Source organism: Fusarium pseudograminearum, chromosome 4, assembly GCF_000303195.2.
Source record: "Fusarium pseudograminearum CS3096 chromosome 4, whole genome shotgun sequence".
In the NCBI taxonomy this organism is placed as follows: Eukaryota; Fungi; Ascomycota; class Sordariomycetes; order Hypocreales; family Nectriaceae; genus Fusarium; species Fusarium pseudograminearum.
Window position 1 is genome coordinate 5,592,369 of NC_031954.1, and position 15,190 is coordinate 5,607,558.

At 48.9% G+C, this 15,190-nt stretch overlaps 7 protein-coding genes across 7 annotated transcripts, besides 2 other annotated features; 4 read left to right on the plus strand and 3 right to left on the minus strand.

Moving 5' to 3' along the window:
- Positions 1–451: 451 nt before the first annotated feature.
- Positions 452–974, minus strand: FPSE_01052 (uncharacterized protein; the record flags this gene model as incomplete). The annotated part of the gene is made up of 2 exons (XM_009254172.1): positions 452–907; positions 972–974. 2 exons carry the CDS (start codon positions 972–974, stop codon positions 452–454), a joined length of 459 nt encoding a protein of 152 aa, XP_009252447.1.
- Positions 975–1,376: 402 nt separating this feature from the next.
- Positions 1,377–3,311, plus strand: FPSE_01053 (uncharacterized protein; the record flags this gene model as incomplete). The annotated part of the gene is made up of 1 exon (XM_009254173.1): positions 1,377–3,311. The coding sequence occupies one exon, from the start codon at positions 1,377–1,379 to the stop codon at positions 3,309–3,311; it is 1,935 nt and encodes a 644-aa protein (XP_009252448.1).
- A 418-nt stretch (positions 3,312–3,729) lies between these two features.
- FPSE_01054 (uncharacterized protein) lies at positions 3,730–4,350 on the plus strand (the record flags this gene model as incomplete). Its single annotated transcript, XM_009254174.1, has 4 exons — positions 3,730–3,833; positions 3,897–3,994; positions 4,056–4,235; positions 4,304–4,350. 4 exons carry the CDS (start codon positions 3,730–3,732, stop codon positions 4,348–4,350), a joined length of 429 nt encoding a protein of 142 aa, XP_009252449.1.
- Positions 4,351–4,671: 321 nt separating this feature from the next.
- On the minus strand, positions 4,672–6,906 carry FPSE_01055 (uncharacterized protein; the record flags this gene model as incomplete). Its single annotated transcript, XM_009254175.1, has 5 exons — positions 4,672–5,498; positions 5,546–5,920; positions 5,972–6,157; positions 6,217–6,285; positions 6,339–6,906. The coding sequence occupies 5 exons, from the start codon at positions 6,904–6,906 to the stop codon at positions 4,672–4,674; spliced, it is 2,025 nt and encodes a 674-aa protein (XP_009252450.1).
- Positions 6,907–7,877: 971 nt separating this feature from the next.
- Positions 7,878–9,901, plus strand: FPSE_01056 (uncharacterized protein; the record flags this gene model as incomplete). Its single annotated transcript, XM_009254176.1, has 2 exons — positions 7,878–8,270; positions 8,324–9,901. 2 exons carry the CDS (start codon positions 7,878–7,880, stop codon positions 9,899–9,901), a joined length of 1,971 nt encoding a protein of 656 aa, XP_009252451.1.
- Positions 8,993–9,042: a repeat region.
- A 248-nt stretch (positions 9,902–10,149) lies between the features above and the next one.
- FPSE_01057 (uncharacterized protein) lies at positions 10,150–12,481 on the minus strand (the record flags this gene model as incomplete). Its single annotated transcript, XM_009254177.1, has 3 exons — positions 10,150–12,051; positions 12,105–12,284; positions 12,350–12,481. 3 exons carry the CDS (start codon positions 12,479–12,481, stop codon positions 10,150–10,152), a joined length of 2,214 nt encoding a protein of 737 aa, XP_009252452.1.
- Positions 12,482–14,016: 1,535 nt separating this feature from the next.
- Positions 14,017–14,057: a repeat region.
- A 767-nt stretch (positions 14,058–14,824) lies between these two features.
- On the plus strand, positions 14,825–15,123 carry FPSE_01058 (uncharacterized protein; the record flags this gene model as incomplete). Its single annotated transcript, XM_009254178.1, has 2 exons — positions 14,825–14,859; positions 14,925–15,123. The coding sequence occupies 2 exons, from the start codon at positions 14,825–14,827 to the stop codon at positions 15,121–15,123; spliced, it is 234 nt and encodes a 77-aa protein (XP_009252453.1).
- Between the last annotated feature and the right edge of the window lie 67 nt (positions 15,124–15,190).

The following is a 15,190-nucleotide window of genomic DNA, read 5'->3' on the forward strand; positions in this document are numbered from 1 at the left end:
AAAATCACCCCCAGCAACCAGAAAGCCTTCAAGTCGAGATGGTGAGCAGCGGGACGTTGCCCGTACACTCTTTAATCAATTTCTTGGTCTATTCTTTTTGCAACCGCTCAGCAGAAGCGAAACATGGTTCTGACGGGTGGAGACGGGGTTAATGGAGTTTACATTGGCGTATTATCGTGTGCTTGAATCATGGTTTTGTTATACTTGGTTTATCAACTTCTTTTCAATCGGCATGTTGCCGGCAGCGTCCTCAATTAACGCATTTCTGGCAGTATAGAACTTATTTTTTGTTGCGGTATAAACAGAATGAATCACAATTAATGATTCTCTTCATGAGGGTGCCTGTTGGCGGTCTTTCACGTTCTTGGTCTTGTCTAAATGCAGGAAACCATGGATGTACAGAGCGACAGCTGAAGCCTCTTCCTTCTCGCCATTGTGAATAAACTGCTGTTTACTGGATCTTGAGCTTCTTCTCCATCTCGTCGTGGAATCCAGCCACGGCCCTTGTTTCATCGCCCTTGAAAACATCCTCCCAGGTAATAGTAGTATCGCGGCCCCTAAGAATTTCCTCATGAACGCTGGGCAGACCGCCGCCGAGAGCCATGGGCCGCCACTCGCCGTTCTGGACGATCTTAAGCTCCATGCCACGACGGATGGGTTCGGCCATGCCGTAGGTTCGTCGGAGGGTCTCCATCTTGAGAGACTCCTGGGTGGCCTCCCAGTTCTTCAGTCGAGCTTCAAGAGGGTGGGCAGAAGCAGGTGTGGTCTTGGAGTCGAAGGGAGATGCGCCGACACCATGGCGGAGAGTATCGTGGATGCCTGGGGCGGAGGGTGCGGAAGATGTGTGGGAGATGTGAGTGTAGGACTGGACGTTGGAGTTGCCAGGGACGATGCGCATTGCTTGAGACTAGGGAGGGCAGGAGTTAGCTCTCATGACATTGAAGGTGGGTGGATGGAGGGATACTGCTTACCATATTGGCGGATGTGATTGTTGGTTCTTGTGGAGGGAAGTTGATGCACGTCACTAAATACAATCGATGTGTTATTCGCGGTCGATTTGGTGGTGGGAATGCGGGCGACGTTGATGGATGACTTGTATCTTTGGTGGTTGATGATGAAAGCTCCAGCTCCAGCTTAAGGTCAAGGTCAAGGCAGCCTTGCGCTGGCGTTGCGTTGACTTCCTTCCAATTAGGTGAGCGGTACGTACCTTTTCCTCCGGGGAGCCAGCTGCAGGTCCGCCGATGCTTAGACCCACGCAGAATTACCTAGTACCGTCACTCACTTAGTGATTCCGACTTCGCTTTAAGACGATATATCTTTATTTATTCATCGTAAATGATGATTTTTTCATTACTCAAAAATAATCAGTCGGCATTATGAGACCTCTTACAAGTTGTCCTCCGATCATTCGGATCGCCAATGGCACCTTCTATCGCCATCATCCAAACACTACTACATCACGGCCAAATCCACCTCTTTTTAGCGACTTGAATTTCGAGCTGGCTTCTACATCAAACTCGCCTCGGAATTGGTGTATCGTTGGACCATCGCTATCAGGAAAGACAACATTCCTGCAGGCTTTGAAAGGAAGATTCCTTTGCGACCCACCTATTGCAAGATCCTATCCGTACCTTTCTTCTGAGAATGTTCCTAAACGGTTACGCACGCCGCAAAAGGCGATCCAGTATGTGGGCTTTGATGCAGAACAAACTGGTGGCGGTTTAGGCGGTAGTGTTGCCACGAGTGCGTACTTATCGGCTAGGTATGAGTCGAGACGTGAGATTACAGACTTTTCTCTCAAGGACTTTCTTCTAGGAAACACAGAGCTTAATCCTATGAAGGCGGAACAAGGCGATGACGATGCTGCCATATCACCCGACCTGTTGTCCCGAGTTATTAAGGATTTGGAATTGGAGAACCTTCTTGATCTACCTGTCTCGTTTCTTAGCAATGGTCAAGGTCGAAGAGCACGTATTGCTCGTGCACTTCTGACGAAGCCAGAAGTTCTATTACTCGACGAGCCTTTTATGGGACTGGATCCTCCTACAGTCTCTGGATTGAGTCCTCTACTACATTCGCTAGCTGAAAAGGCAAGTCCTCGTCTCGTTCTAAGTGCGAGGCCTCAGGACCCCGTGCCTGACTGGATTACTCACTTGGTATATCTGAGAACAGACTGCCAAGTGGGCTCAATGGGTCCCAAGGAGGAGGTCCTTGAAGGTCTGAAGAAATATGTACATGGTGTTCACAAAGGAGGTCTTGTTGAGGACGAGAAACTTCCATTGCACTCGCTTGTCGACATTGGCCGTGTGCTACCCTCAGCTGCTTCTACGGAAGACTCAGGTCATACAGAGCAATCATCGTTCAACGAGCTAGAACCAAGGAATCCTGACGCTGAGCCTCTCGTTGAGATGGATGGCTGTAGGGTTCAGTATCGCGGAAAGGTTGCTCTGGGTAACTGGACACAGCAAACTACTGATGGTTCCAGAGATGGCTTGATTTGGACGGTTCGACGTGGCGAGCGGTGGGGTGTTTTCGGTCCCAACGGATCAGGCAAGACGACGATTGTCTCACTGCTCTGCTCCGATCACCCTCAGTCTTATTCCCTCCCTATCAAGTTATTCGGACGATCTCGTCTTCCAGAACCTGGCTCTGGTCAACGGCCGCTCACTTTCTGGGATATCCAATCGCGAATCGGGCACTCTAGCCCCGAGGTTCATCAGCATATGCCTCGAAACCTGACCATCCGCCAGACTATCGAGAATGCATGGTCAGAAACCTTCCGTGCGAAGCCAAAATTAGACGACGCTGCTAAGGAAAAGGTCGAGGCGGCTCTCCGATGGTTTGCGCCTGAGCTACATCCAGCTTATTCTTCAGCGTCGCACGAGAACCTCTCGTGGGCGGATGATTACATGTTTGGTGGTCTCTCATTCAGTGCACAGCGTATTGCGCTTTTTGTCCGCTCCATGATCAAGAGTCCAGATGTCGTGGTCCTCGATGAGGCCTTCAGTGGCATGGATGATGCAGTGCGGGACAAGTGTACACTGTTCCTAGAACAGGGCGAATCTAGGACATACCGCGGCGAAGAGATCGTTGAGAGTGACACCTCAAAGTCTGGTCAGGTAAAAATCCCTGGTCTTTCTGACCAGCAGGCGCTGATTTGCATTGCCCATGTTAAGGAGGAAGTGCCGGATTGTGTGAGGGAGTGGTTATGTCTTCCTGAGGCTAATACGGGAAGTCCAGCGAGGTTTGGGAGATTGGATGGCCCATTGAGAATTGATGAGAAGAGATGGCATGGGGTATGGGGTTTCTAACAAATGTCTACTAGATAGCAATCTGTGACTGTATACATGTGAAGCACACCGTGATGTGATGTTGGAGATAATTAGTATCATGGGATAATTTAGTATAACGAAAAAAACAACTCTTTTGAATACAAAAGATGAGACAAAGCGTTTCCTTTGGAAAACATTGAAACTAATTATGTTGATTTTTTGACAGTATATATCCAACTTAGGTATCTTGGTTGCTGTTATTGATATCTGGTCTAGGGTGGCCCCGGCAATCGGGTTTATCGCACCATCATCCGCCCGACGCCCGAATCCTTGGATCAACCAACCAGACTGACATGCTACAGCCATCACATGCTCGCCTTGTCTCTCATACCGATACATCAACTATCTTCACCGAACCCTCACTTTATAGTGACTTGTTTACTCGCATCTTAAAAAAATGACTTCTCGGGACGCGAACATCGATGATGAAGACCTCACTGTACACGCATGCTGCGCGCCCATCCAGAACTTAGCTCGACCTGTTGATTTCAGTGAACTAGAGTACGTGACACCAGAATGTTTGCCTCACACAACCCCCGGACTAATTACATATGATGTGTGCAGTGAGGACGAGCGACCTTTCTTTCACTGGCCCATCTTTGGCCCGCTGGTAGTTGAGAATGAAAGCAGTGATGCGCGTGACCACTGCGCCAACGAGAGAAGTACACACATACATTCACACTACATCACTGGCAATGATTGTCTTACAGATATTTGGTGTAGCGTTTCTCTCATATCTTCGCCTGTCGGTTTATATGGCCATCGTCTCGGTAGCCATCACCCTGTCTTTCCATCTCAAGAGTGAGGCCTCACCGTTAGAACTACGCATGGCAAAGCCACTTGGCACGATATTCTGGGCTCTTTCCGTCATGACACTCTTTGCAGGGATGGCTAATTACATAAGTAAGTGCTTCATGAGAAAGCATGTACTTGGTTGTTAATGATTTGGTAGGAACGGTCAACAAGTACAGCAAACGAGCAGCCATTGTACAAATTGGTTGGAAGACTCATGCAGTAAGCTTCTTGTCACACACCCAGAAAATAAACAGTCATATGCTAAACTGTCACTTTTAGGTTTTCAGTCTTACGGCAGTATCAATCATAGGAACATGTATCATCCTGATGGTTGTCGCCAAGGTCCGGGACTCATCGTCCAATTCTTAACATAGACGTATTTTTTAACTGGGAAACTTCCCACTCTGTACCAAGACATAATTCATACCCGGAATAGCGCCTGGTCTTTCAACCTTCCAATGCCAATTATGAAAAATTTGAACCCGTAGATGGTGAAAAATGAAAGCCGCCCGATATCTGGACTGGGCTGCTAAATCGTGTTCCGTTACGCTGTCTCCTTAGACTCCTTGACTTCCGGCGCTGTGTTAGCACTGCCAGAGTCTTTGCTCTTGCAAAAGAGATCGCTAGCGTCCGGGTTGCGCTGCGGTCGTCCAAATTCATCCTCGTCACTTATGACAGAGGGTGGACACTCGCCAATATCTTGACGGAACAGTTTTGTAAGCTCTAATGAGCTCATCTCTAGTTCTTCAAGCGAAGTGGGCTTTCCACTCCACGAGACGAGTGGCAAATCACCCAGCGACAGTAGGTCACCCTCGCGAGGTAATGTTGCTAGCATATCAATAGGGGAGGCAGGATCGAATCTGGACGTCGCTTCGTCCGCCTCTCCGTTCTCCTTGTTCCTAGTCTCCTCACCCATATACTCCTCAGGCGTATTGGGCAAGTCACTATGTGTACCCAATATCGTTGCTGCTGTCTCTGGTCTCGGATAGAGCGTCACATATCCTCGAAGCTGTGATAGTTGAAGAACATACTCCAGCCACGCTGGATGCTTCTTGCTTGTGTTCTTCTTGGCCAGGAAAGCCGGAGTGCCTGTTCTTGTTTGTTGCTTTTCTAGTAAGCGCGAAACGTAGCCATGAAGCTCAACCCATTTATTGCCCATAAACAGAACTGCGTCACTAGTAGGAGCCTGCCAGAAAAATGGGCTGGCGCCATCCTTTTCACCCTTCGCATCGGCCACGGGAACAGTCAGAGGAGTTGTATCATCGAGGAGTGTTTTGGGAGATTGAAAACTGATGCCCATGATGTTCTCGTTCCAGTCCTGAAGGATTGCAGAATGAGAATAAAGGCTATGTAACATGTTGTACTTGACATCTGGAAGGGTCAGTATTGTCAAAATGGGGTTTCGATGTACCACTTACAGTTGAAGAACTGAGGTGAAACCTCGGCGTGAGGCGCCAAGACAAGCACATGATTTTGTGAAGGCTTACTTGGCCAGAATGATTCCAGAAATCGAACTGAGCTCTCCTCCTCGTCCATCTTGTGCGAGGGAATTCGGTGGCGGAGCGAGAGCATTTGCGATTGCGGCAACTCGCCAGAAGCTTTGGAAGGCCATTGAAATCCAGACAAGAAGTCCGCCAGAGGTTTCTCTACAACGGGTGGTAGTTCAATGGTAAGCTGGGGAATTGTAATAGCGCTCTTGTCGGCTCTACGCAGAGAGGTGAGGAGTCTTTGCAGGTTGGCAGTACCAACAGGAGGTGCTTGAACTAAGATATCGAAATGGACCTTGTTCCAAGCTAATATCACCGAGTAAGTACATTATTTGAGAGAATAAGGGCGCTACTAACCAGACAATGCTAGGGCGTCAAGCTTTGAAATCCAGCCAAGTCGAGTTTCAGGCTTGTCTGGCAATTCTATAAGCGCAGATTTCGTTCCGTGGATTTGATCGCGTGCCGCTTTGAGGAAGTAATCGTCTTCAGCGTAAGTAGAGTCAATGATGATTGCTTGAGGGTGCATAAAGTTGTTGATATAGTCTAGAAGGGTTGACGTTAGACAAATGCGCATCTCTGAAGCCACACGGATCGGGTCTTACAGAATGCACGGAGAGCAGCGAGTTTCAGTCTCATCTCAGAAGATGTAGAGGCATAGTCGGTGCGGGCATCTATGAAGGCACTTAGTAAGCGAGTTGGTGATTCTTTGAGTGTCTCTTCCTACCATGCGTGTATATCTTGCAACTTTCATCGATTCCGTTTATCTGGAGAAGTTCCTTGATTGATATCTCGTTCCTACCCATGAGCGCAAAATGAACATAGTTCTTGTCTTGCGATGCCATGTTGCAAGCCATTGGCAAAAGAGTATTGGCGCTGTTTATACTTGAAGCAGTGAAAAGAATGTTCTTGTTCCGTTCATAGCTGCCTGCTGTTCCTTGAATACTGCGCAACGTTTCCGCGAGCTCGGGGAACTTGAGGGGTCCTTGGTAATAGACCTGGCCCTGCTTGTGGCCCGGCTGCGCAGAGCGCTCTGATGTTGTATTGGCTGAACCGCTAGAAGGCGACGATATCAGGTTGTAGGCTATGAAGAAGAGGATCGATATGAAGACGAGGTACGAAATAAGGCGACCGACGGAGCTGCGACGAGGAGCGCGGGGAGTTGCTTGCCAGTGGCCACCGGTCCTGGACTGGTAGTGATGGCCAGGAGCACCCAGGTCGTCGTCTTTCTTATTAGCCATTTCCTCGTCGCCTGCCCAGAAGCGCGCCTTCGTTCTGCCTCGCGCAGGCGTCATTGTGGTCGATATTGAAGCTGAATGTTGGATGGAGAGCGACTAGGTAGAGCTCATGGAAGCTGTTGTAGCTTGTCGGCGCGGCGCGAACTCAACTACCTGACGATGGACAGGTATGCAATGATTGTGAACATGCGGAGGAACCAATCGCAGTGGGCGATCGATGCAAAGCAAAAGAGAAACAAATTCGACGGTTGAATGGTTTTATGGTTATTAAAGAATGGAGATGCAGGTAAGATGACGGAAGTGACGCTGACCCTTGTCTGTAGGTTTGCTTCCAGCGTGGCTCGTGCTTGCCCGGGCCGTCAAGTCTGTAACTCTCTTACAGTGGTTGGTGCGAGCTTCAGTGAGTTTCAGATACTGACTGTGCTGGGTACAGTGGTTGCAGCTACAAAGCTTAATATTAATACCACAAGCATTTGGGAGACAATCAACAATGAATTGTCTCATAGCAACCCAGGTTCACTAAAGAATGTATGTACCTAGGTACCTATAACCAATACCGTCTATCGCGACTCTTATGGCGTATCTTGTTACCTATCTTAGTACCTAGGTACTGTCGAATGCAAGGTACCTACTCACCATTTGTTGTATACTTCTATTCCATGCTTCAGACAAGAACTTAATTGGATAACAACTAGTGAAGCTGAATGAACGTCAAATAAATCATAGTCGAAGTAATTCTAGACGCATTCAATGTATTTGTATTGCACATACAACCAGTAAATATCCCCAGACCAAGACATCGCATGAATGTGGTTGCTGAGCTTAAATAATCCTTGTCAAATAACTCGGGACATTTTTATATCGAGGTGGGGCACGATTCGCCGTCGCAAAATATTCATGTAAATTTTTAGCTGCCTTTCAAATTCGAAGTCCATCATACTTTACTTAACTCAACTCTACCCAAAACTACCTAAGATATAACCATCTTCTTTTCGTATACAAAAAATAATCTCCAAATCATCAAAAAAATGGCCAAGTCTCGCAGAAATAGAGGCCACGCAGCCCGCAAAGACCCCATCTCAAAACCTATCAAGCCTCCTTCGGACCCTGAGCTCGCAGCCCTACGAGAGTCAAAGATTCTTCCCGTCATCAACGACCTCAAGAGTGCTGATCCTAAGTCTCGCTCTGCCGCTGCCTCGGCCATTTCAAACATTATTCAAGATGAGAAGTGCCGCAAGTTGCTCCTGCGAGAGCAGATTGTTCACACCATCACTACCCAGACTCTGACTGATGCTGCGCTCGAGAGCCGTGCTGCTGGTTGGGGCATCCTGAGGGTCCTCGCCCAGGAGGAGGAGCCTGATTTCTGCGTTCATCTCTACCGTGTTGATATTCTCACTGCGATTGAGTTTGCTACCAAGTCGGTATGTGGCGTTGTAACCCAAGCATCAAAGTGCAGAAACTAACATCCAAGCAGGTCACTGAGATTCTATTGTCCAAAGACTTGGAATTCCAAAAACGTTCAAAGCCTGAACAATCCACCATTCTAAGCATTGTATCATCCCTTGTCTCCTTGCTCACTGCTCTCGCCGAGGCTCAGGATGAAATCCTCGAGGCCATCTCTCGTAACGCCACCGCCACCCGCCTTCTGCTCCTGCTCACCTCAGACGAGCTTACCAGCAATCCTGATATCGTCTCGTTGAGAAGTGATGCTCTTGCTTGTCTCATGATTCTCTGCGAGGATAATGAGCAGCTCTCTGACAAGGTCATCCACACAAAGGAGCACCGTACTTATGGCACTCTGCTGTCACTGCGCAAGACGGCCAATGGTGACGGTGTCCTCGCCTGTGGTGTTCTTCACAACATTTTTGCCTCTCTCGAGGACCAGGATATCGCCCTCGGAGCCGACAACTCGGTTCTCATTCCCACCCTCTCACAGGCCCTCAAGGCTTATGAGCCAGGCCAAAAGTCCGACGCCGTAGGATGGGCCAACCCCTTCGAATACCAACAGCTCGCCCTCGAAATCCTCGCGTCCATTGGAACAACACTCAACACAGCAAGTGAGGTCGAGCCCCAGGAAGAAGACAAGCCCGAAGCCAAGGATGATGAAGAGATGGCCGATCTTGACGAAGAAATCTCCGACGGTGAGGAAGAAGGAGGTGAAGAAGAGGAGGAGGAGGAGATGGACGATGATGAACTTGAGGCTGATATGGAGCTGGTCACTGGAGCTGACAGAAATGAGGAGGACAGCAACATCGATGACCTTCCCATTCTCAAGACCCTTATCGACAACGCCCTCCCCGAACTCATCCGCATAGCCTCTCTCTCCCCCGTTGACGATGCCTCCCTTCGTCTGCAAGGCCACGCCCTGTCTGCTCTCAACAACATCGCTTGGTCAGTCTCTCTCATCGACTTCTCCGACCTCAACAACGCTCCTATCCAAAACGCCTGGGAGCCTGTCGGCCGCGCTCTCTGGGCTCAGGTCATTGCCCCCATTTTGGCCACCGATACCGCTGATCTCGACCTTGCAACCCACGTTACCAGTCTTGCCTGGGGCGTTGCACGCTCCCTTCGAGGTCGACCCAACACACCCTTTACCGAGGAGCACCGCCGCTTCATCGCCCTATACCAAGCCACAAAGGGCTCGCCCGCTGCACAGGATTCGGAGGACCCTTTCCAATCTCTTAGCGTTAAGTGCATTGGTGTCCTTGGACAACTCGCTCTCGAGCCCGCGCCCGTAGGCCGAAACCGTGACATTGGTATTTTCTTGATCACCCTCCTTGCTGGTCTGCCTGAGACACCTACTGCTGATGCAGTCGAGGCTCTCATCCAGATTTTCGACATTTACGCTGATGAGAGCTACTCTTACGAGAAGGAAGTGTTCTGGAAGAACGACTTCTTGAAGCATCTAAACGAGATTCTTCCCAAGGTGCGCTCCATGGTCAAGGCCATTGACAAGCGTGCTGGTAGTGAGCTACGCCAGCGTGCTGATGAGGCCTTGTTGAACTTAAATCGTTTCTTGACTTACAAGCGAAAGAACAAGCCAGAGGCATAGATGGTTAAATAAAAGCAATTGATTTCTTGGTTTCTAAAGACCCCAGTATATTGTACCTCTGCTGTCGTCCACCATGTGATTCACCAAATGTGAATTTCCCAAGCTGTTCTTGTGTTGGATAACTTACAACGCGATTGTAACGATCCCAGTACATAGCACCAGCTCCCATATAGCGTTTAGTTCAAGATGTCAGCAACAACCCATAGTAATGATCGCCGGCTCCAATGTCTGCGCATCTCCATATCCTTCTAACACCGTTCAAAAACCCGATAGAGGCCCTTCAAGTTTGCGACTTCGAGCACTGCATCTTCCATCAGTGACTTGGTCGCTACCAATCTCGCCTTGAACGCCGGAAAGAATACATGCTCAACAGCATGTCTTACGTGCTGGCGGCGGGCACGCATCTCGGCTGAGATGACTTCTTCTCGAAGGCTTTCCGCGTCACCGGGCAAGGTTGGTAATTTCTCTGGAACGTAAAACGTAGCCATTTCTCGCAGGAATGAATCAAAGCAAGCTTGCTCGTCCGTCCAGTCAACACCAGGACCGAGGCGGAGGAGGAAGCGAGGAAGCTTGACAAGAGGTGGTGTATATCCTTTGATAAGTAGTGGCAAAGAGATAAGTTCACCAGTAGGTGATATCTCAAGAGAAAAATATTCGAGAAGCATCTCGCGGCGCTCAATGAGCTGGTCTGTTACGCGATCTGCCAATGCCTCGGTGTCAAAATCCTCATCGGGCGAGGTGATTAGGCTCTTTTCAACCGCAGCTGCCGTCCGGAGTAGTTCACGGAGGTCCAATGCAGGAGCGAATTTGATGGTTCCAAAATTGCCAAAATCTGTGAGTCCCAATTGGTAAAAATACTCGTAGCAAGTTCGGCCATAGTCAATTAGATACAGCTTGACACCCCCCTGGATCGCTGCTAGCCGACGTTGCTCATCCACAACGCCAACAAAGGTATGGTTGGCGAAAATTTCGGTAAGTTCGAGGTGCATATCTTCCCGTACCTCTTCCCTCAGATACTTGACGCTGTTCAGGCGACATTGCACGAGCTCGCGATCTACTGTCTCATACTCGAGAGGCTCATGGATGGGAATTGCATCACCTGCACGATCCATAGAGCCTGTTGATTCACTTGGGCCAGCTCGAGCAAACATGGATGTAATTTTCCGCTCAGCAGTATCTGTCCTTACCAAGTCATTGGAGTATCTTCGCTTCTTTGTCGCTGGGGTTCTTCGGTTAGGTGTACCATCACTCTCTGCTTGAGAGGTGGATTCAGTCGCTTTCGCGCCGGGGAGAAGTGTTTGTGTCATGAATGTGCGGCTCATGTCAACTGCGGCGAGCTTAGACTCGATTGCTGCACATATTGATTGAATGATCTCGTCCTCATTAAGGAAATGGACTTCCCTCTTTGTCGGGTGAACGTTGACATCTACTCGAGCTGGGTCAATCTCAAGACTCAGGTATATGAAAGGGTGGCCGTTCTTGGGTAAGAAATTCGCGTAGGTTTGCTCTATTGCTTTCTTGATGTGAGTTGACTCGACACAACGATGGTTGATGAAGAGCAAAATTGTTGTCTTCTTGACAGAATAGTTTGCATTGGTCGTATAGCCCTCAGCTCTGAAACCCCAACGAGCCTCAGAAACTGAAAATTCCAAAAGTTCGTTTGCCACGGCACTGCCGTGTATTTGACGAATGCGATCGATGATGGTAGCATGGGCCTGGATTGACAGATTTGTCGAGGCTTCGCCTGCCTTCTTGCAGGTGAAGCCAACACCTTTGCAGTGCACAGCGTACCGGCCAACCATGTCTATGATCTTGTTGAATTCATCAGATGGCGAACGGAAGGCTCTCCTCCGTGTCGCGATGTTGAAAAAAAGATCTTCTACTGTGATTTGCGTTCCCGGGCGGCCTGCAACACCTTTGGGCTCTGCTGATTGACCAGGCTTTGCTGGTGCAAGCTTGCCTTCGTAGTAGTGCGCCCTCCATGCAAGATCCGAGTCTTTTGTCTTGGTGGTAACAGAGAGATGGGCGATGTGGCTGATGCTGGCGAGAGCCTCGCCGCGAAAGCCATATGTCTCAATGGCAGACAAATCCTCGAAGGTGGTGATTTTGGAGGTTGTATGACGCTCACAAAGGATGGCCAAGTCATCTTTCTATCATTAAAGTCAGCCTCACGATGATGTTTATGGGGGCGAAGCCTACTCACTTGAATGCCACACCCATTGTCTGTTATCTGCAACAGCTTCAGCCCGCCCTCCTTAGCAAGGACGTCCAGAGAGGTAGCACCGGCATCGACAGCATTCTCAATAAGCTCCTTGAGGGCATGGACGGGAGCGACTATGATTTCACCGGCAGCGATTTTGTTGACAACATTCGGATCGAGCGCCTGGTGTTCATGTTAGTGGCTGTGCCTGGGCGGCGCATGCGTAAGGCGTTGGCGGTTTCACCTACCTTGATTCTGCGAGGTGCACCAGCTCCTTCTGTCAGACTCTCGGCTTTTCTTTTCGTACCACTTGGTACGACATTATGAATATCGTCGGCGCTTGGGACACCTCCCATATCCACATCTGCGTCTGTTGCCATTGTTTGTGGCCTATAGCAGTTGAACCACCACTTCCGGGCGCGTGAATAAGCCTATGACGTGGCTTTCAAAATTTGGATTTCAAAACAAGCGAAAAAGTAGTTGGTGACACAGGTTTTGAGGTCATGTGGGAGGAAATTGATTCCTCTTCTCTCATGTCGGAAGTCTTAGGTGTTTAGTCCCATCTCTGCCTTGCCCGGGCCACTTAGAAGTCGACAGTGATCAACAAAAATGTACGGCAGACCGTTCGTCAGTCTGATACGCTAAGTAGGCGACAAGAAGGGTTCATGCGGGACAAGGACAGGCAATTGAAAGATGGTTAGCTGTGTTTGAGGGCCTCATTGATGCAAACAGGCACAGGACATGAGCGCGAAGGCACGTGACTTTAACGTCCATCATTGCACCTTCCTCATCATCAACTCGACGGTCAGTATCAAGCACGCTTCCATTGTAGTCCCTATATTTTGTGCCAGTAAATTCCAATAAATTAAAATATCTATTCACCGACGCTATCTGCATGTGTAAAAATGTTGCCCAGAAAGTAGTAGGCAGGGATTTGGTTCGCCTTACGGAAAAAAGACAGCTGGAGGGAGTAGTGCTACTGGACATCTGGGCAGGAAGCGTTATTCACGGTGGCATCCATTATCGGAAGCGCCTCGGGCTATGACTCAACCCGACGCCCAGCCATTGTGAATGCAATCGCTGCCGAAAAAGAAAACATGACAAGTCACAAGAGAAGCGTGTGTTTTATTCTCGTTAATAAGTACGGTTGTGTAAACACAGTACCTGACAGGTTGACCGTGCACAAGGCGACGACCTTGTGAGTGTTGTCAGCACTACTTGGTGCAGTGGATACTACTCACGTCAACCTAAAGATCAAGCCAGGGGTAATAACTGTAATTTTCAAGAGTCAAGGGGTAAAGAAGTGTAAAACGATGGTTATTAAGCCTAGAACTTTGTTTTCTACGTCATCTATTTTCTCGTGCTGTACGATTTTTGTCAACGACAGCACACTGTGATGTGGTGGAGGTAGGTTGCGGCGTAGCTCTAAGCTTAGACATCCATTGATTCAGTCTCCTTGTAGGGCTTTCTGCTGGGCACCCACGCCCTGTAGAAGTACTGCCCCCATGGCAGAAATTGATGGCCTTAAACTGCCCTCTTTGCCGATTAATAAATCCATTTCATGATCGTTCGCACACAGTTCTTTCTTCAAGTTTCTTTGCTCTTCCTCTAGCTAGAGCGCCACGCCAACTAAGCCTCGTTCCCGACCCGGCAGACAAGCCATAGATAGACTCATGGATGCTTCCATAATTGTTCTTCACCAATGAATCGACTCGACTAACCGGGCGAACCTGCGAACGTCACCACGTCAGTAGGTGAAATACGAGCAACTAACTACTGGTCTGGTCGATTACGCGTCTTGTCCTAACATAGTCACCCATCACTTCCAGCTAGCCTGCTCAGTTAGTTGGTGTCAAAAGCCTGCCTACTACTCAGTACCTATCTAGTATCTGGGCATGTACCAAACAGCGCCCGCGAGAAGAGGAAAGGGGGGGAAAGAGAGAAGAGAAGAGGAAACTAAATTGTACTTTACAGACCGTTTCCTCGCGTCTCATTTGGCACGAGATCAACTTAGGAATTCGCCACAGACTGTGCGCTTGCATTCTGACAGTCAGTCAAGCCCATGTCAACGTGAAGATGTGCACATCGCCCCAGTCTTGTACTTGATGATAATGTACTGCGACATGACCAATGCAGGAACGCGCAAAGCGCAAAAGCGCTGGCTGAACTCTCCAAGTTCCAGGGCCCTAAACAAGCCTTGCTGCGGCGTCTGTGTAAGCCTTGAGGCCTAATAGGCTGCCATAGTTGTTGATCAGGCAAGTGCACATTGTAAATTGGTGTTCAGGTCCCAAGGCACACTGTAACCAGAATGACCACGCATTAGCGTACTTCCAGTTTCTCTTTATCAAGTCAAGTCAAGCAATTGCGAAAAGATGAGTTTGAAAATAACGAGAGTGGATCCGCCATGATGTAGGTTGGTAGTGTAGATACGTACAGTAGCAGTATCAAGGTAAAGAAAGGCAGCCGAACGAAAGGCCGCCCGTGGTTCGCATCTCTTGACTACGAACTTATATATCCTCTACCTGCTTCTCAGTTAAAGATTGTCCCATCCAAACTCTGTTTCCCTGATAACCCAGTGTTTTCACATTCACAAGAATCCATCGACTATTCAGAATCCCCCCATCTCAGCCTACATACCTTTAAGTTTGATCGACATCAACCTTGCAGAGCAACCACACTTCCTCGACTGACTAGGTAGTCTACCTTGTCAGTATTTTTCCAACATGGAGAGACCCAACCAATCAGTTTCTTCCAACAAGTACGTTCTGCCCCTGAATCTCTCTTCAATTGTTTTTTTAGTAGTCGTATTGACTCTCGTCTCAGGTGCACTTGGGGTTCCGCTGGGAACCGGCCCCTCACTCCCCGTCCCGACCCCGCTGCCGCCGGAGATCGTGATAGAAACGCTCTGAATGACATGCGCCGCCCTAACTATCCTTCGCCCAACACCGGTGACTTGGGTAGCGAACTGGACGATATGTACGCCAAGTCGGCAAAGCTACAGCCCAGTCGCATCGACAAATAGAAATAAAAAAGAACCTGGAATAAAAGGCAGACTGGGCCGCTGTCTAAGCTAAAAAAAAAAAAAAAAA